This window comes from Chlorocebus sabaeus, chromosome 9, assembly GCF_047675955.1.
Source record: "Chlorocebus sabaeus isolate Y175 chromosome 9, mChlSab1.0.hap1, whole genome shotgun sequence".
Lineage (NCBI taxonomy): Eukaryota > Metazoa > Chordata > Mammalia > Primates > Cercopithecidae > Chlorocebus > Chlorocebus sabaeus.
Genome location: NC_132912.1, coordinates 15,267,542 through 15,288,769, shown reverse-complemented (window position 1 = coordinate 15,288,769; position 21,228 = coordinate 15,267,542). Strand labels below are relative to the sequence as shown.

General features: G+C 45.5%; 1 protein-coding gene and 1 pseudogene across 4 annotated transcripts in view; both read left to right on the top strand.

Moving 5' to 3' along the window:
• The first annotated feature begins 1,097 nt into the window (after positions 1 to 1,097).
• LOC119618801 (cytochrome c oxidase subunit NDUFA4 pseudogene) lies at positions 1,098 to 4,106 on the top strand (annotated as a pseudogene).
• Positions 4,107 to 6,072: 1,966 nt separating this feature from the next.
• Positions 6,073 to 21,228, top strand: part of NMT2 (N-myristoyltransferase 2) — a 61,935-nt gene continuing 46,779 nt past the window's right edge. For all 4 annotated transcript variants that reach the window (XM_008002365.3, XM_008002366.3, XM_073018748.1 and 1 more), the window contains exon 1: positions 6,073 to 6,277. In XM_008002365.3, the coding sequence (XP_008000556.1) occupies positions 6,168 to 6,277 (110 nt within the window). In that variant the 5' untranslated portion in view covers positions 6,073 to 6,167. The remainder of the gene's footprint in view (positions 6,278 to 21,228) is intronic.

Below are 21,228 nucleotides of genomic sequence, written 5' to 3'. Positions count from 1 at the left end.
ACAGTGGCTCACACCTATAATTCTAGCACTTTGGGAGGCCAAGGTGGGAGGACTGCTCGAACCCAGGAGTTGGAGACCAGCCTGAGGAACACAGAGAGACCCTGTCTCTATAAAGTATTAATAATTTTTAAAATTAGCTGGATGTGGTGGTGCGTGCCTGTAGTTCCAGCTGCTCTGGAGGCTGAGGCAGAAGGATCGCTTGAGTACAGGAGGTAGAGACTGCATTAAGCCATGATCACGCCACTGCATGCCAGCCTGGGTGACAGAGTGAGACCTGTCTCCAAAAAAAAAAAAAAAAGTGTCCTGGAGGACATTATGTTAAGTGAAATAAAGCAGGCACAGGAGGATAAATTCTTCATGTTCTTACTCGTGTGGAAGCTAAAAAAATTGATCTCATGAAGGTCAAAGTAGAGCAGTGGTTACTAGTGGCTAGGAAGGAAAGTGGGGAGGGTGACTAGAGAGGTTGGTTAATGGATACAAAATTACAGCTGGATAGGAGGAATAAATTCTAGTGTTCTATAGCACTATAGGGGCATAATAGTTAACAATTTATTGTGTATTTTGAAATAACTAGAAGAGAGGGTTTTCAATGTTTCTAACGCAAAGAAAGGATAAATGTTTGCAGTGATTTTTTTGGCTAATTACTCTGATTTGATCATTACACATTGTATGTATGTATCGAAATATCACACCACAGCCCATAAATTCTATGGGCTATATTATTAGGTGCTCATTAAAAACAACTTTAGGTTGAGGCGGAAAGATCTCTTGAGCCCAGGAGTTTGAGGCTGCAGTAAGCTGGGATTCTGCCACTGAACTCTAGCCTGGGCAACAGGCTAGAGACCCTGTCTCAAAAAAATATGTTTTTAATTTTAAAAAAACAGCTAAGGCTGGGTGCCGTGGCTCATGCCTGTAATCCCAGCCCTTTGGGAGGCTGAGGTGGGCAGATCACTTGAGGTCAGGAGTTTGAGACCAGCCTGGCCAACATGGTAAAGCCCTGCCTCTACCAAAAATTACAAAAATTAGCCAGGTGTGGTGGCACATGCCTGTAGTCCCACTTACTCAGGAGGGTAAAGTGGGAGAACTGCTTGAACCTGGGAGCAGAGATTGAAGTGAGCTGAGACTGAGTCACTGCACTTCAGCCTGGGTGACAGAGTGAGACCCCATCTCAAATAATAAAAATTAAATTAAAAAACAGCTTTAAAAAGATATTGGGCTGGCAAGCAGGGAAAAAAGGAGTGTCATAGATTCATTCATTCATTCTATAGCTCTTATGAAGGGTCCTCTTTGTTTCAGGCACTGTTTGGGTGATGGAGATACAGAGAGAAGCACATGACGTATGATTCTTCAGGAACTGCTGGGCTAGTGCCGGGATGATGGCAAACGTATAAACCCTCGGCAGGGGAGACAACGCAGGAGCTGTGTCCTTAGTGATGGCAGGGAGTAAGGAAAGGGCATTCAAGGACCTGGTGCCTCCAGAGACAAGGAAGGGAGACCGGGGCATATGGAGGGCCTGGAGAGGCTTAGGTCAGAGCTAAGACCAGAGGTACGGTGAGGTTATGGTGTGAAAGGCCTTGAATACCAACCTAGGGGGATTTGACTTGATGTAGAACGCAACTGGGAGTCACGTCGTTTCTAAGTCAGGGGATGAACATGCTCCGATTGCTATGGAAGAATTTTCCAAGCAGTGCTGCTGAAAAGAGCGGTAGAGCTTGGATGCAGGGACACACAGCATCTGGAGGCTGCTGCAGCCCTTGGCGTGTATACAGCTGGTGCTCACCTCTGCCCTGCCTTTGTTTCCTCCTACCTTTCCTGATTTTTCTCTATCTCCTTCCTCTTCTTTACCTACTGCCCTCACTTTCTTCACCAGTTACTTTCTCCTCCATCCTTTCTTCCAGAAAGGGACAGAAGCTCTAATTGTGGACAGACTAGAACAGATCCTTTTGCCTCCTTTAGTATTTCTACTGCGAGTAAAAATGTCCAGTGAGAGTGTACTTCCGGAATATATTATCCTTATCAATCAAAGAACGAATTAACTTTGGCAATAAACTATCCAGTGATGTACTTGTGGGGAAAGCCTGAACACATTTAAGGAGTTTGGCGAGCAGTGCAGTTTCAAGGTGACCCTATTTATAGAATGGAGGCACCTTGCAGCTCCTAAATGAACACATACTTCCAATCTGCTGTGGCATCATTCTGGTTCCTCTAGAATTTTCCTTGGCATCACCCACAAGCCCCAACTTGTCCTATGGGGACAAAACACAGACTCACCAACTGTGAAATTCTGAAAGGCAGCTGATCTGCAATACTCACTGTGGCACCAACCTGCTGGTTTGAACAAGTACGAAAACCTTTTAGCAGAATACCAAGCAACAGGAAGTGAAAATTACCCTCACAGTGACCACGAGAAAAGCTTCTCCAATGCACAGTTGCAAAAGGTGCAGGGTAGTGATAGGGTTCCTCAAAAATTAAAAAGAAATGGAGTCACTTAAAAAATAAAATAAAATCCAGCCAAACACGACTCTAAAGCAAACTAGCTAGCAAGAATAGCCAGTGTATCCCAAAAGCAAGGGGCTTTGCTTTTGTGAACCCAGAATAGAAAGTACAAACTAATGGTTTGGCCTGAGTCTTTTTCAGACATACCCAGGTATACAGATAGTGATCGTGATAGTAACAAAATGAGGATCTTTAAGGATTTCTTTCCTTTTTTTTTTTTGAGACAGTCTTTCTTTGTCACCCAGGCTGGAGTGCAGTAGTGTGATCTCGGCTCACTGTAAACTCCGCCTCCTGGGTTCAGGCCATTCTCGTGGCTCACCCTCCCGAGCAGCTGGGACTACAGGTGGCCACCACCACTCCCGGCTAATTTTTTGTATCTTTGGTAGAGACAGGTTTTCACCATGTTAGCCAGGATGGTCTCGATCTCCTGACCTCGTGATCCACCTGCCTCAGCCTCCCAAAGTGCTGGGATTATAGGCGTGAGCCACTCTGCCCGGCCTAAGGATTTCTTTTGGTCTTTGTTTTTCTGTATGTTGATTAGTTATTACTGCATAATAAAACACTCTAGGCTGGGCACAGTGGCTCACACCTATAATCCCAGCACTTTGGGAGGCCGAGAAGGGTGGATCACTTGAGGTCAGGAGTTCAAGACCAGGCTGGCCAATACAGTGAAACCCCGTCTCTACTAAAAATACAAAAATTAGCCAGCGTGCTGGTGGGCACCTGTAATCCCATCTACTCGGGGAGCTGAGGCAGGAGAATTGCTTGAACCTGGGAAGCAGAGGTTGCAGTGAGCCAAGATCGTGCCATGGCACTCCAGCCTGGGCAACAAGAGTGAAACTCTGTCTCAAACAAAAACAAAACAAACAAAAAACGTGGTTAGAATAGTACATTTTATGTTGTATGTATTTTACCAAAATTAAAAAAGAAGTCAAAAAAAGAAGTTTAAATAAAACAAGACCAATTATATGACTATAGTCTTATATCTGTAGTAGGAGTGGGCCAGGCAGAATAGAAAATTCCCAAAGGCCTTTTAAAATACACTGGTGAGATACTACTTAGCTCAAGGCCTGGTGGCTAGGCTGGTTCTCTCCTTTCCAATTGGAGGTTTCTGCTGCTAACATGCTCCACCAGATCATCGGTCAGGCTAAGAAGCATCCAAGCTTGATCCCCCTCTTAGTATTTATTGGAGCTGGAGGTACTGGAGCAGGACTGTATCTCTTGTGTCTGGCATTGTTCAATCCAGATGTTAGTTGGGACAGAAAGAATCACCCAGATCCCTGGAACAAACTGGGTCCCGATGATCAATACAAGTTCTACTCAATGAATGTGGATCACAGCAAACTGAAGAACGAAGGTCCAGATTTCTAAATGAAATGTTTCACTACAAAGCTGCTTTAGACCGAAGGTCTTCCAGAATTCATCCGCACAATTTTCCACTTCACTAGGAAATATTTCTCCTCTAAATGAATGAAATCATGTTGATGTAACCTATTGGAGATTACACTGATTAATAAATAACTGAAACTTGAAAAAATAATACACTGGAAGTCATTCTACAGTGATCCCATCCACCAAATAAACTTCAGATATAAGACGCTGGAAGATGCCACTTGGTTCCAGTTCTCCAAACTCTGGAATTAAGCCAGGGAAAGAAGTAAAAATGTTTAGAAACATAGTGTTTCTATACAGGACGGTAGGATTTAGGAAGGCCCAGGGTCATCTGTAAACTTTTCCCTCCTTCCAAAGATTAATGCTGTAAAACATTTGTATTAAATAATACTTCAATCCAGTACTGTACCGATGTCTGGACCAACTTCTTTCTGTTCTGGGGAACAGATGTTCCCTGTTTATCATTGTCTTCTAGTGTTTCACTGGTTTTTGATGCCCTCATTTTATTTCTCCAGGATTATTTGTTTTCTTACTCTTTTTTAGAGCAGTTCTTAGTCAAAACTTCTTGAAAATTCAAATAAAAATGTTTGCTGAGTTTCCTTTGCCTTAAGTTTTAAAAACTCTTTCAGAGAACCCTTCTGGCAGGTTACAGTGGCTGATCTGATTGATAAGCTTGCTCCTGGCCAGTTTCCTGTTGGTTACCCGACTGAGCTACGGGTTCTCCAACAACCCATGTTCGTAGAGATGAGCTGCAGGAACCTCACTCATCTGTATTTGCTTTTATCCTAAAGTTTCACAGAGGTGACATATGACATTTTGCCTCACAAAGAGTTGCAATTGTTAAAGGCAATATTGTATTTCCTTTTGTGTTTTGGCCCCATTTGCCCTTCTTACAGAATTTTAGTTGTGTCAACGCCAAACAGCTGATGGACTTTGAAATCGCTCGGCAATTTTCATCTTTTGATACTTCTAGCTCATTGCGTTTTAAAAACTTAGTCTCCCTTGGGGAAAAAAGCCATAGAATGCTCCTAGTATCTTCTGCAAATAAAGGACCCACACCAAAAAATTTAGGCTCTTTAAAGTCTCATATTCCTCACCGAGCGGGTTCTGACGACTATCTTTGTAAAACCACCGCAGAAACTTCAGGTGGCCTGGCAGCACCTTTGAACAAGATCATCTCAGCAAAGCGAAGGACAGGGCTGCTCTGTACAGAATGCAATAGCAAATAAGAGGCTGAACTTCACCGGCCTTCTCTTTGGCAATACTACAGAGTGCCTCCCTTCCCTCTTCTGAGAGAGACAGAGGACGATTTCAGCGCAGAAGGCCGTGCGCGTTCGCTTGGAAATCTGGGTCATAACCTTGACTTTGGGAAAGCCAGGGTGGCCTACCTGAAACTGTCCAATCTCCCAGCATCGTGGACACGTCCCCATGTCCCTCAAGATGTCTGTTCTAGTCTGAGCCGTCCGTAGTGTCCAGGAAACGCACGGGTAGCTCAAGAATTTCTCTGTCAAGAGTTTTAGTGCTGCAAGCCTGGTTGGGACAGGGCGGTGGGAGGGTTTGAAATACTGTTTTGACTTTGAATTTGATTTTATAATGTATTAGATGGATAGATGCGAAATGGATTGTTAACATGTATGTGGAGGGGCGGGAAGAGCTTCTGGAAAGCCTCAGCCCTGAGTGCCTACTCCTGAGTGGGAAAATCCCCTGCACGGGTTGGGAGCGCTCCCTAAGTCGTCCGGAAGTAAAATCGCATGGCCTGTGTTCCAAAAATGCCGCCACTCAGGATGTCAAGTCTGCAGGTTTCCAGCCTTGAGAGCCCAGCCCCAGGCAGAGGCACCGCGCAGGCCTGGATATACAGGACTCGCCCTGCGCAGGGCTGGCCACGGTGGGCAGGGTTGGAGCTGGCGGGGCGGGGCGGGGTAGGGCCGGGAAGCTGGGAGGGATGGGGCGGGGTTAGCGGGCGGGATTGAGGCCGGCTGGGCCGGGAGAGGCGGCGGGGCTGGAGGGGAGGGGCCTCAGAGGTGGGCGGGGTTAGAGAGCTGGATTGAAGCCGGCGGGACGGGGAGAGGCGGGGCTTGAGGGGAGGGACGAAGAGGTGGGCGGGGTTCAAGAGCGGGATTGAAGCCCGTGGGGCAGGGCGGGGAAGGCGGGGCGGGGCGCAGCGCCAGGGCTCGGACTCCAAGCAGTACGGCGGGCGGCACTAGAGGGAGCTGCGGCCGCGCCCGCCCCGCCGCGCCGGCCCGGCCCCGAGCGCCGCCTCCCCAGCCTGCGCCGCCGCGATGGCGGAGGACAGCGAGTCTGCGGCCAGCCAGCAGAGCCTAGAACTGGATGACCAGGACACGTGCGGGATAGACGGAGACAATGAGGAGGAGATGGAGCACGCCAAAGGGTAGGGGCGGCGCGCGGGCGCACCGGGAGCTACAGGGCGGGGACCGCGCGCGCCAGGGTCTCTCGCTCGCGGGCTGGCTCCCAGGAATGGGGGCTCTTCGGCCGCTCCGCCCCGCGATGGCTTCTCCGCGGCGCGGAGCCCATGGTGAGGTCCGGGGCTCGCGGGAGAGGACAGTGCGCGGGGAGGCGAGGCCCGGGGTGGGCGGGGAGGCTGGGGCCCGGGCAGGGACCGGCGACGCTACTGTCACCTGCCGTGCGCCCCCGGCCGGCCTCGCCCATCCCCGCCGGCGGCCTGGCCCAGGAGGCGCGTGTTGCCCTCGCCCGCGGGTGCCTCCGGTGGGCGCCGAGGAGAGGCGCGACGCCCTGCCCTTTGTGGCGGCCGTAGCCTGGGGTAGGAGGTCGCCTTCCTCTGCCCCCTGCCATCCTTGTTAAGTCCCTTCAGACCCCCTCTCCACAGCCGCCACCCAAAAAGAATGGGCAAAGACGTGGGTGGAGCGGCATGGAGGTGCCCCTGGTGGTGTCGGGGCTGCCGGCGGCGAACTGCGCAAAGTTCTGGCGCCGAGGGGGTCCCGGGCCCGGCCCCTGCTGGGGATACTGGGCTTTGCACCGCCTCACGTGTCCCTAGAGCTTTTCAGAGCAGGGCCGATCCCCCGAGCCGGGCTCTGGCTGACCTGGCCGCATCCCGTTTGCAAAGCTAGTATTTGATCTGCAAAACTCGATGCCCCAAGCATTTTCACACTTGATCGGGTTTCTTAATCCTTTGCCTTTGCCCCCGAACCCTACAGACTTGATTTGCTCTTCTGTTGGAGAAAAGGATTGCTTCAGGTGAAGGCCGGTGTTGATGCTCTCGTTTTAGAGGCAGTGGGTCATTTTACATAAAAACTGGTGTCCTTTTAAAGTGCTGTTTGCATTACCCTTTTACCCTATTGGATTCAAACTATGCGCTGGCACAGAGCGGTTCTTGCTACACCCTTAGAAGTGAGATTTTTCGAACCATGGTGAGTGATGGAGAAGTGGGTCAGCTTAAAAAACATGATAGGGAGGCCTGAGTCACAGATGGTTTACTCAGTTCGTGGAGAGATTCTTGAAATGACTGATCATTGAAAGTGTAAATCATTTGCATTCTACTTGTTTACTTTAAGATTTATTAAAGAAAGGGACTTTTATACTGACCTCTAATTCATTATAAAATATTAACAAGAAATCAAGGAAAAGAAAAGCCGACTATGTGCATCTCCCATTTGCAGGTTGTTTTTATTTTTGCCGTGAGTACTTCAGTGGCGGCTGCAAGTATCGAATGTTCGAGTCTAGAATTTTTTTTTTTTAAAGAGAGGAAAGGAAATTGCGCAGAAATCTGAACCTGAACTCTGTTTATGCAGGGATAGAAACGTGCTTGTGATAGATAGCTAAATACAACTATGTTTTTGAAACGGTAGTTCTAGTGCCAGAAATGGGCCCAGGTGCAGATGCAAGCTGACGGATTAACTTAAGTACCTGTATTGTCTTTCTGGAGAGACCCTGGATTTTTATCTTCTCTGCTCTAATTCCTGTTTATTGTTCCTCCTTTGATTGATATTCTGGGTTGGGGTCTTGATTAGGACTTCTTTGCCTACACTGTTGAGAATGTCCCTGGTACAAAGAATTCCTCATCTGTGTGCCCATTGATCTGAGCCTGTCCCCTGACACCTTTCAAGCAGCTAAAGTTCCCAGAGTAGCACCCAGAGGCATCTCTACTGCCTTCAGAAGTTTTCAGTTTTGTATATCAGCACATTCATTATATATTAGAAAGTTTATCAAAATTTAGAGATGCCACGTGTACTGAAATGTTTAAACCAAGAGCAGATACCATGTTAATAGCTTCTAGTGGGAAAAGATTAACATAATGGATGTATTGTACTCTATTTAAATGTAAGGAGATTAGGAAAACGCCAAATGACTGCTCTCCTTGGATTGCCTGTTTGGATTTGAATTTAGACAATGTGTGCCAAATTTGGGGGAGTAAATGTGTTTTATTTGGCTCATGTACTGACGATATCGCAGTAGAAACCTAGGTTTTCTTTAAGTAGCTCAAGTTTGTAAATGTTAAAATTTCAAAGACTCTTTTTCTATCCTTGGCCTCTTCATTCCCATCAGTTTAAATAAATAACAAATAATGAGCCTTTGGATGAATCAGTAAGAACATGTTTCACCTTTTAAAGGCAGTTTGTCAATTTGAGGCCACCAGGCAGCGGCCAGTGCAGAGCGGTAATTTACTGAATAGTACCCTTGTGGCCTGAAAGAATTCATTTACCCCACCACTCAGTATAATGTATTTACTAGTCGTTTTAGACATACTAAATTGAAACTAGAGCCTCAAATAAAAGGAAAATACCCAATTAGAGTCTTGTTGTGCTCCAAAATGTAAGTATGTAAATATGTAAAACTGCATATGCTTTTATTTTCATAGAATTTTCTTCATGGACTAAAAAGGGTATTTCATTTTATAAATAATGCTAAGAGTCCATGAATGAAATATCAGATGTTTTATGTTTAATTAAAAGCAATGGTGTAACTGTTATAAAATACTTGTCTCACTGTCTTTATATCTTGTTTTTCATGGAAAATGTACTCTTTTTTTTTTTTTTTGACGGAGTCTTGCTCTGTCACCCAGACCGGAGTGGTGCAATCTCGGCTCACTACAACCTCCGCCTCCTGGATTCAAGCAATTCTCCTGTCTCAGCCTCCTGAGTAGCTGGGATTACAGGCACATGCCACCACGCCCAGCTAATTTTTGTATTTTTAGTAGAGATGGGGTTTCGCCATGTTGGTCAGGCTGGTCTGGAACTCCTGACCTCAGGTGATCTGCCTGCCTCAGCCTCCCGAAGTGCTGGGATTACAGGTGTGAGCCAGTGTAAAGAGTTAAATGTACTCTTTAACTATTTGGTCCACCCAAGCGTGAAAGTGGCAAACCACTATAAAAATTTCATGAATTACAAAGAACATGGGGGAAGGAGGGATTGTCAGTTTTAATGAGACTATATTCAGACAAGTATAATTTTATTATTTTCAAACAATATGCGGCAATTAGAATCAGGCTAATAGAGGATTGCCTAAAGAGATCTTTATATAACTTGCTTTAACACATGATTTGCAATTAGAATTAGGGAGTAGGTCTTTATGCAGAGCTTGAAGGAGCCTGGAAAGACTTTCTACATAGATAAAAATTAACCTCAGTCCAGCTATATGAATTATTAGAAATAGTCCAGATTACTGAAGATTTCTGTTCTGCTATGGGTGGCAGTGGTACGAAAGAGGTGACATGGAGGATGATTTTTTTTTTTTTTTTTTTTTTTTTGAGATGGAGTTTTGCTCTTGTCGCCCAGGCTGGAGTGCAATGGTACAATCTTGGTGCACTGCAGCCTCCGCCTCCCAGGTTCAAGCAATTCTCCTGCCTCAGCCTCCCGAGTAGCTGGGATTACAGGCATGCATTACCACACCCAGCTACTTTTGTGTTTTTAGTAGAGACGGGGTTTTACCATGTTGGTCAGGCTGTTCTGAAACTCCTGACCTCAGGTGATCCCCCAGCCTTGGCCTCCCAAAGTGCTGAGATTAGAGGCGTGCGCCACCACACCTGGCTAATTTTGTGTTTTTAGTAGAGATGGGTTTTTACCATGTTGGTCAGGCTGGTCTTGAACTCCTGACCTCAGGTGATGCCCCTGCCTTGGCCTCCCAAAGTGCTGGGATTACGGGCCATGGCACCTGGCCTGGAGGATGAATTTCCTGGGAGCTTTCACGGTTGGATCTGAGGTTAAGATGCTCAAGGGTCTTTAATACTTCCCTCATTTTGCTGTGTTCTTGCCTTCTGTTACTTTCTTCTGAAGGGCTTTGGGGACATTGAGGACAGGGCAAATTGTTGAAGAATCGTTTGGAACCCACTGTCTTCTTCTCGCTGTCCTTTTGATGTCGGGCTTCTCCATTTATGAAATACATTTGGTATTGATCATGATCTCTTACTGAGCTAATGTTATTGTCCATTGTTGGAGATGGAGTCAAATAAAATTTGTGTTGAACTTTGATAACAAAACCAAATCTCTCCCCTTGCTTTACCAACATTGACTTACAGAGTGCATATACATCCCGGAAAAATAGATGTTTCTCATAGCTTTCCATTAAGAGAGCTTTTCCCTCAATATTCACTGGAAGCAGCTACTAAGAAGATTTATATAGGAACCAAAATAAACATAGATTATAAGTATGTCTTTGTCGGCAGATACATGACTAAATTAGTCCCTGGGGTAGACATGAAATAGTTTTAGTATTTAAGGGTTAATATGTTTTTAAGAGTTCTTTTTCTTAGAAAGATTGAAGACCTGGTATTGGACAAAGATGAAAACTTTGGAATTCTTTTAACAAAGAACATAACCTATCTTCTACCATCCCCAATTTAGGGAGGTTAAAAAAAAAGGAAGTTCTTCTTTGGGTACTATGTTGTTGTATCTGACTTTATCTGTCTATTGTTGAAATTGAGTTGGGAACTTCCCCTTTGTCAGCTGTGTGCTATCAGTGGGAAAACGCAGAAACATATTATGGCTTGCAATAGGTTTTTCTTATGGAAAATTTAGGGATAACTCAAAGCTGCCCTTTCTGAAATTTGATCTGTTGTCAACTGTATAAATCTAAATGGAAAAATGGATTAACAACAGTCTTCGCCTGAGGGACTTCCTCAAATCAAGAACTGCCGTTTGAAATGGTCAAGTATCTGCTAAGACTTGCATCTGAATGGGTGATGTCACCCTTTGGCCCAGAACAAACTTTTTCCAGGGTTGTCTAAATATAGGATACATACTTTGCCATCTTTGTTTATTAGCACAAAAGAACGCTATACATCCATACTAGTTAAAATCACTTTAACAGAACCAAGTACTACTCCAAGTTCAAGAAATTGATTGTTGTTTCATTTGAAAACATGTTAATGACTTTTTAAAAATATGAATATTCAAAAATCAAACGATAGGGCCAGGTATGGTGGCTCATGCCTGTCATCCCAGTTCTTTGGGAAGCCAAGGCGGAGGATAGCTTGAGGCCAAGAGTTCCAGATCAGCCTGGGCAACATAGCAAGACCCTATCTCTACAAACTAAAAAATGAGCTAGACATGGTGGTGCATGTGTATAGTTCCAGCTACATGGGAGGCTGAGATGGGAGAATTGCTTCAGCCCAGAGAGCTGTGATCGCACTACTGTATTCCAGCCTGGGCAACAGGATGAGACTCTGTCTAAAAATATACATATATATATATCTTACACGTATATATTTTTATATATCACATATATAGATATCAAATATATAAATATATAAATATCAAATATATAGAGGTATGTAAATATCAAATAGAGATATAGAATATCAAATGCATAGAAATATATAAATCAAATATATATATAAATCAAATATATATATATCAAACAATAAGGTATATAACGTAGAGTGAAAGCCCCTGGTCACCTTATTTCCCAGAGGTGTCACCACTGACAGTTTAATTAACACAGTTTTTAATATGTGTGTGTGTTTAGCATCACTGGGATCTTACCGTACCTGGTGCATTTGCTACCGTGTATCTTTTACTGTTACTGTTGTCTTCTGGTACTTTCTGGGGTGATAGTAATCCAGTTGGGCAGTCATCAACACATGGAGGACTTGCATGTGACAAGTGTGACTGAGGAGCTGAGTGTTTTTATTTTACTTGAATTAATTTAAATTTAAATAGCCCCATGTGACTAGTGGCTATCATATTGGACAGCTCAGATCATATTCAGTCTTTGAATTTTGTTTGTAAGCTTTCTTGGTACTCAAAAATTTCTGTATTTTATTTCCTGTCTTTGGCAGACTATGTCTAGTTTTCTTTTTTTTCTTTTTTTTTTTTTTTTTGAGACGGAGTCTCGCTCTGTCACCCAGGCTGGAGTGCAGTGGCGCAATCTCGGCTCACTGCAAGCTCCGCCTCCCGGGTTCACGCCATTCTCCTGCCTCAGCCTCCCGAGTAGCTGGGACTACAGGCGCCCGCCACTGCGCCTGGCTAATTTTTTGTATTTTTAGTAGAGACGGGGTTTCACCATGGTCTTGATCTCCTGACCTTGTGATCCGCCCGCCTCGGCCTCCCACAGTGCTGGGATTACAGGCATGAGCCACCGCGCCCGGCCATTATGTCTAGTTTTCATTCTTTTTTTCTTCTGTAGATTATCTGACGCTTTTTTTTTTTTTTTTTTTTTTTTTTTTTTTGAGACAAGGTCTCACTCTGTCGCCTGGGCTGGAGTGCAGTGGCACAATCTCAGCTCACTACAGCCTTGACCTTCTGGACTCAAGTGATCCTCCCACCTTAGCCTATCAAGTAGCTAGGACTACAGGCACATGCCACCACACCTGGCTAATTTTTGTATTTTTGTAGAGACAGGGTCTCACTATGTTGTCTAGGCTGGTCTTGAACTTCTGAGCTCAAGCAATTCACCCACCTCGGTCTCCCAAAGTGCTGGGACTACAGGTGTGAGCCACCGTGCCTGGCGATCTGTACATTTTGAACAAGCATGTTTTCATCCATATTTCTTTATCCATATCAAAGAATTAACCACTATTTAAAATATTCTACCATCTCACAAGAAAAAACGAGTAGGATATTTTGACTTCTTTTCATTTCCTAGGTTTTACTGAAATAACCTGGAATTGTAATTATTTTATTTTTGCCCTTGTGTCACTAGAGACTTTTTTCTTAACTATTACATGATGTTTCACATCCCTGTTAACAAAAACGTTTTAGACTTTCTTGACACCTCTACTGTTTTTATGGGTTTCATTGTTCCTTATAAAACACATCCTCCCGGCCAGGCATAGTGGCTCATGCCTGTAATCCCAGCACTTTGGGAGGCCGAGGTGGGCGGATCACCTGAGGTCAGGAGTTCGAGACCAGCCTCGACAACATGGTGAAACCCCATCAATACTAAAAATACAGAAAAAAAGTTAGCCAGGTGTGGTGGCGGGTGCATGGAATCCCAGCTACTCAGGAGGCTGAGGCAGGCAGGAGAATGGCTTGAACCCGAGAGGTGAAGGTTGCAGTGAGTCGAGAGCACACCATTGCACTCCAGCCTGGGCGACAGAGCAAGACTCTGTCTCAAAAAAATAAAAGTAAAAAATAAAACACATCCTCTCTTTTTTTTCTTTAAGAGCATTGTCATATGATTTTTTTCTTAGAGTGTGTGGATGATATATTTTGAGTTCTTGCGTGTCTCAAAATGCCATTCTTTTCCCCTCCCACATAATGCATAGCCTGGGTATACATGTGACTCTATGATAATAATCATTTTCCTTGAAACTCCATAAACGTTGGTTTAATATCTTCCAGCATTTACTGGTACAGATGTTGTTTTCTTTGTTTTGTTTTTGATTTTTGAGGCAGAGTCTTGCCCTGTCACCCAGGCCAGGCTGGTCTCGAACTCCTGACCTCGACCTCAGGTGATCCAACCGCCTCGGTTCCCCAAAGTGCTGGGACTACAGGTGTGAGCCACTGCGCCTGACCAGATGCTGTGTTCTCTTCTTCTCTTTCTTTTCTAGGTAACTTTATTCTTTTTGTCTGTTTTAACTTGTTTTCAGTCTAGAAGCTTCTGCCTTTTTTCCCCCTCTTCTATGACCAAAGGGTTTCCATGTCCTTTGACATGCTGGGATCGCCTTTCCTTTTTTTTTTTTTTTTTGTAATTTTATTTTTTATTTTTTTGAGATGGAGTCTCACTCTGTTGCCCAGGCCGGAGTGCAGTGTCATGATCTTGGTTCACTGCAACCTCCACCTCCCGCGTTCAGGCAATTCTCCTGCCTCAGCCTCCCGAGTAGCCAGGATTACAGGCATGCACTACCACGCCCAGCTAATTTTTGTATTTTTAGTAGAGATGGGGTTTCACCATGTTGGCCGGGCTGGTCTTGAACTCCTGACCTCAGGTGATCTCCCCACCCCAGCCTCCCAAAGTGCTGGGATTACAGTCGTGAGCCACCGAGCCTAGCACCTTTCCTTTCGTACCTAAACAAAATGGCCCGAGCTGATACATGTTCATGGGGGTTTCTTTGGGTCTTAAGTTTTCATGGTCCTCAAGCACGCCCACACTGCAGCCAGTTTACCCCATCTCTGGGCTCCTTGTGCCTGTGTGTCCTTAGTATGCTCTTTTTGTTCAACGTTTGACCTTGGGTGGAACATGGTTATCTTCAGTTCTGTGTCTCTCACCACCCTCCTCCCAGGAATCACTAACATCCAGCTATTGTGTACAGCATTTGCTGCAGCATTTTTGGCTCATGGGGAGGGAGGGAGGTCTGATTATAGAGTAGCGCAGAAAACAACTTTGAATTCAGTGTCAGACATCGTCGTTCACCAAGAGGAATGTTACTGCCCACGCGTTTCTGTGGGCCATGGCTTCCTCTGCTTCTGAGAGTGTCTCCTGATCTTTCTTCTCTTCTCTAAATTCAAGGTCAGCCCAAATGTCCTTTCTTTCATGAAGCCTTCCGCAGTCACTATGACCGAAGGCGTTGACCCTTGCCAGAGGCCCTCTACCTCTTAGTGAGTGTATCCGTCCCATGACATCTTTCCCAGTTGCTATCACTTTATCTCCCCAGCCCTCCACTCGGGCAGACCCTCGTTCTCCTGAGCCAAGCTGTGGCTCCAAGAGGTGAGTGCCTTGTCCACAATCACAAATGGGGAACGTGGGTCTTTGCGTCTGTTGCTTAGTGTGTGTGTAGCATCTACCAACCAGCTGGAGTAAAAGGTTTTATTTTGCTGGGTGCAGTGGCTCACGCCTGTAATTCCCGCACTTTGGGAGGCCAGGGCGGGTGAATCACCTGAGTTCAGAAATTCTAGAGCAGCCTGGGCTACATGGTGGAACCCCGTCTCTACTGAAAATACAAAAATTAGTCCGGCGTGATGGTGGGCACCTGTAATCCCAGCTACTCGGGAGGCTGAGGCAGAACTGCTTGAACCTGGGAGATGGAGATCACTATATAAGCACACACTGCAGTGAGCTGAGATTGCACCACTGTACTTCAGTGAGCCTGGGCGACAGAGTGAGACTCTGTCTCAAGAAAACAAACACACACACACACAAGCAAGTTTTATTTAAGTATACAATAGGTTATCTGAAAATAAAGTATGGCTGGACTTTATTAGAATTAGACATTAGAAAGTCAAGTACCCAAGGTCCATCTGCCTTTCTAACCTCTCTCCCTCTCTGTCTCCCTCTCTGTCAACTAGACTGCCCCAAGCATCTGTTCCTTAGTTCACATTCTCCAGAAAGGATCTCACTGGTTTCTGGCCAAGAAAGGGATTATCCAGGCATGATCCAGGCCACTGTGGTGGAGAATGGAAAGGGAGGAGTAGGAGGGTATTGTGTGGTACAACATGGTCCCTGAGGGCCACACCTTTGGTGAGACCTGTGGGCAAAGGGAGTTTTCAGGGAAGAACATAGTGAGCAATGCTGGCATCTTGCTGGGACTGAATTGTATGTCCCTCCCAATCCATATGCTGAAGCCTAAATCCCCAACGTGATGGTGTCTGGAGGTGGCACCTTTGGGTGGTAAATAGCTCACAAGGGTGGAGCCCCCATGAATGGGATCAGTGTGTGCTTATAAAGTGATTAAGAGTCCAGCACATTGTTCCTCTGCCAAGAATGAGGCCCTCACCAAAAAGCTGACCCTGCTAGCACCCTGATCTTGGTGGACTTCGAGCCTCCAGAACTGCAAGAAATAAATGTCTGTTCTTTAAGTAATCAGTCTATCGTAGTCTGTAATAGCAGCCTGAACTTAGACACACCTCAAAACATGTCTACAGAACACAGCATGTGTCTGCCTGTCTACTCACAGGTAGACTGTGCGCATGGAGGCAGCACTTTCAGTCTCCAGTCCTTGGGATATCTGGTACCTTGCCCGTGTTTGTAACTTGCTAAAGATTTGCAGAATGGATTCCAATAGCTCTTAATTCCCATTGACACATGTATTTCAAATTGTCTTTATTTTATATGCATTAATAATAGGTGAAGGCTTTCCTTTTTCTACTTCTCATTGAGAGGACTTTGGCTGTAGAGTTTTTAGTTTTGTTCGGCTCTATAGGACCCCACATTTTTAAATGATAACTAATTTTTTGAGCTCTTGGTATATGCTTATGTATTTTTCTTTTTCTTTTTTTTTTTTTTCTTTTTTTTTTGAGATAGAGTATCAGTCTGTCACCCAGGCTGGAGTGCAGTGGCGTGATCTTGGCTCTCTGCAACCTCTGCCTCCTGGGTTCAGGGGATTCTCCTGCCTCAGCCTCCCAAGTAGCTGGGATTACAGGTGCCTGCCACCATGCCCAGCTAACTTTTGTGTTTTTAGTCGAGATGGGTTTTCGCCATGTTGGCCAGGCTGATCTTGAACTCCTGACCTCAAGTGATCTGCCCTCCTTCAGCCTTCCAAAGTGCTGGGTCTACAAGCGTGAGCCACCATGCCCGGCCTTATATATTTTCCCTGGTTGACTCATTAACAATAACAAATGAAGAGACTGAGGCTTATCAGTTTTCATAAGTTATCCAGGCCATAACTCAAATTCAAACTTAGCTTTTTAGTCGATCTGACTGTAAATCTGTTGCTTTTCACTAAACTACAGTCTCATGGACTCTCGATAAGAGTAATTTGATAATGTCTTAAGGTCTTTTTCTTTACAAGTCATAGATTGATTACCAACCTGAACACCTTTGGAGCCAAAATTCACCAGTGTAATGGGTCAGTGAATTAATTTTTAAAAAAATCATACATTTCTTTGCTTAAAGACTATTGCAAATCAATAATTAGGAACTCTATTCTCTCTAGTCCCTTAAAGGACTCCTTTTATTTTATAGCATCAGTGTAATTAGTAACAAGTTTTTTTCTTTTTTTGCTTCTTTCATGGTTTAATCATCTCTTTTCTGACTGCCTTACCTGTAGCCTCGTACATATCAGCACCCCTTTCTCTGGAGCCTCTGCCCCGAGCATCACCATCATTCCGAGTTCCATGAAGCCAGGTTCCTGTGAGAAGTGATATGGCCCATGGAATCTCCTGGGTGAAAGTGCTGCCGGAAGGTACCCACTTCAGCCCACCTGTACCCCAGTGCTGCAGTCTATGCCCAATCTGCCCTTGATGGTGGCTTTTTGTGGGTGCTTTGAGTACGTTAGTGGCCTGTCATGCTTTCCCAGCCTTAGGAGAAAATCTGGTTGGACTCAAGGGCTGAATTGGGATGTCACCTTTACAGTTTCTGTTTTGTTTAGTGCGCTTCTGTTCCTGGCTTAAACTCACATGCCCCGGGGAAATCGGGACTTCTTTATTCCCGTGGCTGTGTTTCCTCAGTGTTCCAGCTCATGCCGTACCTTCCCAGAGAAGGGTGGGGATTCCGTTAATATAAGAAATTCCCACAGGTTTTTCCTTTAGTGTTTCTTTTTTTGGGAGGGCAGGGGGATACGATACTTGCTCTTCACTACTTTGGGGGTACTTATGAACATTTTAAGAAAATTTAAAAAAGAACCAGCATAAGCAGAGTGCTTGTTTCAGTTTCCAAATGAAGTTTTTAAAAAGTTCTTTACGCGAAACCACATTTTTAATGTAGAACATTAGAATGAATCACTAAGCAAAAACGCCATGCCTTGGTATATTCGTATATACATTTTCCTGTTTATAAATGTTTACAAAAATGCAAATATTGCAGTATATTAGTCCTGTGTTGGTCAGTTCTCGTGCTGCTATAAGGATGTGCGTTAGACTGGGTAATTTTTAAAGGAAAGAGGTTTAATTGACTCACAGTTCTGCATGGCTGGAGAGGCCTCAGGAAACTTACACTCATGGCAGATGGGGAAGCAAATGCATCCTTCTTCACAGGGTGGCAGGAGAGAGAAGAATGAGAGTGAGGGGGGTGAAAGCCCTTTATAAAAGAGAACTCACTCACTGTCATGAGTACAGCATGAGGGTAACCGCCCCCATGATTCAGTTACTTCCCGCCGGGTCCTTCCCATAACACGTGGGGATTATGGGAACTACAATTCAATGTCGAGACCAGCTTGGGTGGGGAGACCCTAACCCAGTGGCGCTAGAGGAATTAAAGACACACACACAGAAATATAGAGGTGTGAAGTGGGGAATCAAGGGTCTCACAGCCTTCAGAGCTGAGAGCCCCAAACAGAGATTTACCCACATATTTATTAACAGCAAAGCAGTTATATTAGCATTGTTTCTATAGATATCAAATTAACTAAAAGTATCCCTTAAGGGAAAGGAAGGGATGGACTGAATTAATTGCAGCAGGAACATGCCCTTAAGACACAGATCACTCATGCTTTTTAAAAAGTTTGTGGCTTAAGAATGCCTTTAAGCGGTTTTCTGCCTTGGGCAGGGCAGGTGTTCTTTGCCCTCATTCCCGTAAACCCACAACCTTCCAGCTTCGGTGTTAGGGCCATTAAGAACATGTTATAGTGCTGTAGAGATTTTGTTTATGGCCAGTTTTGGGGCTTACTCCCAACAATTCAATATGAGATTTGGGTGGGGACACACCCAAACCACATCACCCCCTTATCTGTGATTTTGCTTTCTGCAGTTGCAGTTACCCTTTGTCAGTTTGAAAATATTCAATGGAAAATTCCAGAAGCAATGCCTGAGTTTTAAATTTCATGCCCGTCCGAGTAGCGTGATGAAATCTGGGACCATCTCACCCTGTCCCACCCTGGATGCGACTCCTCCCTGTGCCAGCGTCCCCACCTGCAGCTCACTTAGTAGCCGTCTCTGATGAGATTCACTGTCTTGGAATCACAGTGCTTGTTGTCAAGTCACCCTTACTTTACTTCCTCATGGCCCTAAAGCATAAGAGGAGTGGCACTGGCAATTTGGATACACCATAGAGAAGCCATAAAGTGCTTTCTTAAGGGAAAAGGTGAACGTTCTCAATAAGAAAAGAAGATCATATACTGTGGTTGTAAGAAGGAATCCTTGGGGCCAGGTGCAGTGGCTCACGCCTATAATCCCACCGATTTGGGAGGCCAAGGTGGGAGAATCACTTGACCCCGGGAGTTCGAGATCAGCCTGGGTAATATAGCAAGATCCTGCCTCTACAGAAAAAAAAAAAAAAAAAAAAAAAATTAGCCAGGCATAGTGGCATATACCTGTATTCCTAGCTACTCAGGAGGCTGAGGCGGAAAGATCACTTGAGCCCAGAAGTTCAAGGCTACAGTGAGCTGTGATTGCATCACTGCACTTCAGCCTGGGTGACAGAGTGAGACCCAGTCTCTTAAAAAAAAAAACAAACAAAAAAGGCTTTGCAGATGCCACTGCCGCCCAGAGCCCCGTACTATCAGCTATGGTCAACCCCGCCGTGTTCTTCAACATGGTTGTCAACGGCGAGCCCTTGGGGCGTGTCTCCTTCAAGCTGTTTGCAGACAAGGTTCCAAAGACAGAAAACTGTCATGCTCTGAGCACTGGAGAGAAAGGATTTGGTTATAAGGGTTCCTGCTTTCACAGAATTAATCTAGGGCTTATGTGTCAGGGTGGTGACTTCACACGCCATAATGGCAGTGGTGGCAAGTTCGTCTACAGGGATAAATTTGATGACAAGAACTTCATCCTGAAGCATACAGGCCCTGGCATCGTGTCCATGGCAAACGCTCGACCCAACACAAACGGTTCCCAGTTTTTCATCTGCGCTGCCAAGACCGAGCGGTTGGATGGCAAGCATGTGGTCTCTGGCAAGGTGAAAGAAGGCATGAAGATTGTGGAGGCCATGGAGCGCTTTGGGTCCAGGAATGGCAAGAGCAGCAAGAAGATCGCCACTGCGGACTGTGGACAACTCGAATAAGTTTGATGTGTGTTTTACCTTCACTACCAGACCATTCCTTCTGTAGCTCCGGAGAGCACCCTCCACCCCATTTGCTCGCAGTATCCTAGAATCTTTGTGCTCTCACTGCAGTTCCCTTTGGATCCCATGTTTTCCTTGTTCCCTTCCATGCCTAGCTGGATTGCAGAGTTAAGTTTATGACAATGAAATAAAAACTGAATAACAAAAAATAATAATAATCTACCCATAAAATTGTGAAAAAGGAAAAATACCTTTGTGCCTAGGCTATGCAGGATAGGAGTGGGGACTAGCCGTGGTTTTAGGCATCGCCTGGGAGACTCGGAACGCCTTCTTGAGGATAAGGGGTGCCTACTGTGTATTGTTTGTATTGATCTGTTGTCATTTGAAAGGTCATTTGAATGTCTTTCCGGGTCACCGCACAGCCTGCACCTGAGTCAGGTCAATTGGCTGGCCATCCCGTCACGTGATTCTATACAGGGTACCATTATTTATTCAGTTCCCTATTGCTGGAGCTTCATGGCCAAGGCTGCCAGTGGGCCCCTTCTTCCACAGTGACACTGTTTGCTCTGGGCACCTGGAGGGCCCCACTCATCCCTCCTGCTGGCTGGGATATGCGTACCAGTGGTAGGAAGTTATTCCAGAGCACCTGCACCAAGCCAGCATCCTGGGGTAGGGGAGACAGGATGGAGGGACTCAGCCCTGCTGTAATCTTAGGGCACAACTTCCCCACTGAGGGATGCAGAGACCTTTTAACGAAAGTTAAATGTGCTTGTGTTGTGAGCGGCTGTTATTTTGGGACTAGAGCCCACACAGCTCAGCCTGTATACTAACTAATAAAACATCTGCGTGTAGGCCGGGTGTGGTGGCTCACGCCTGTAACCCCAGCACTTTGGGAGGCCGAGGGGGGTGGATCACGAGAGCAAGAGATCGAGACCATCCTGGCTCACATGGTGAAACCCCGTCTCTACTAAAAATACAAAAAAAAAATTAGGCGGGCCTGGTGGTGGGTGCCTGTAGTCCCAGCTACTCGGGAGGGCGAGGCAGGAGAATGGCGTGAACCTGGGAGGCGGAGCTTGCAGTGAGCCAAGATCACCTACTGTACTCCAGCCTGGG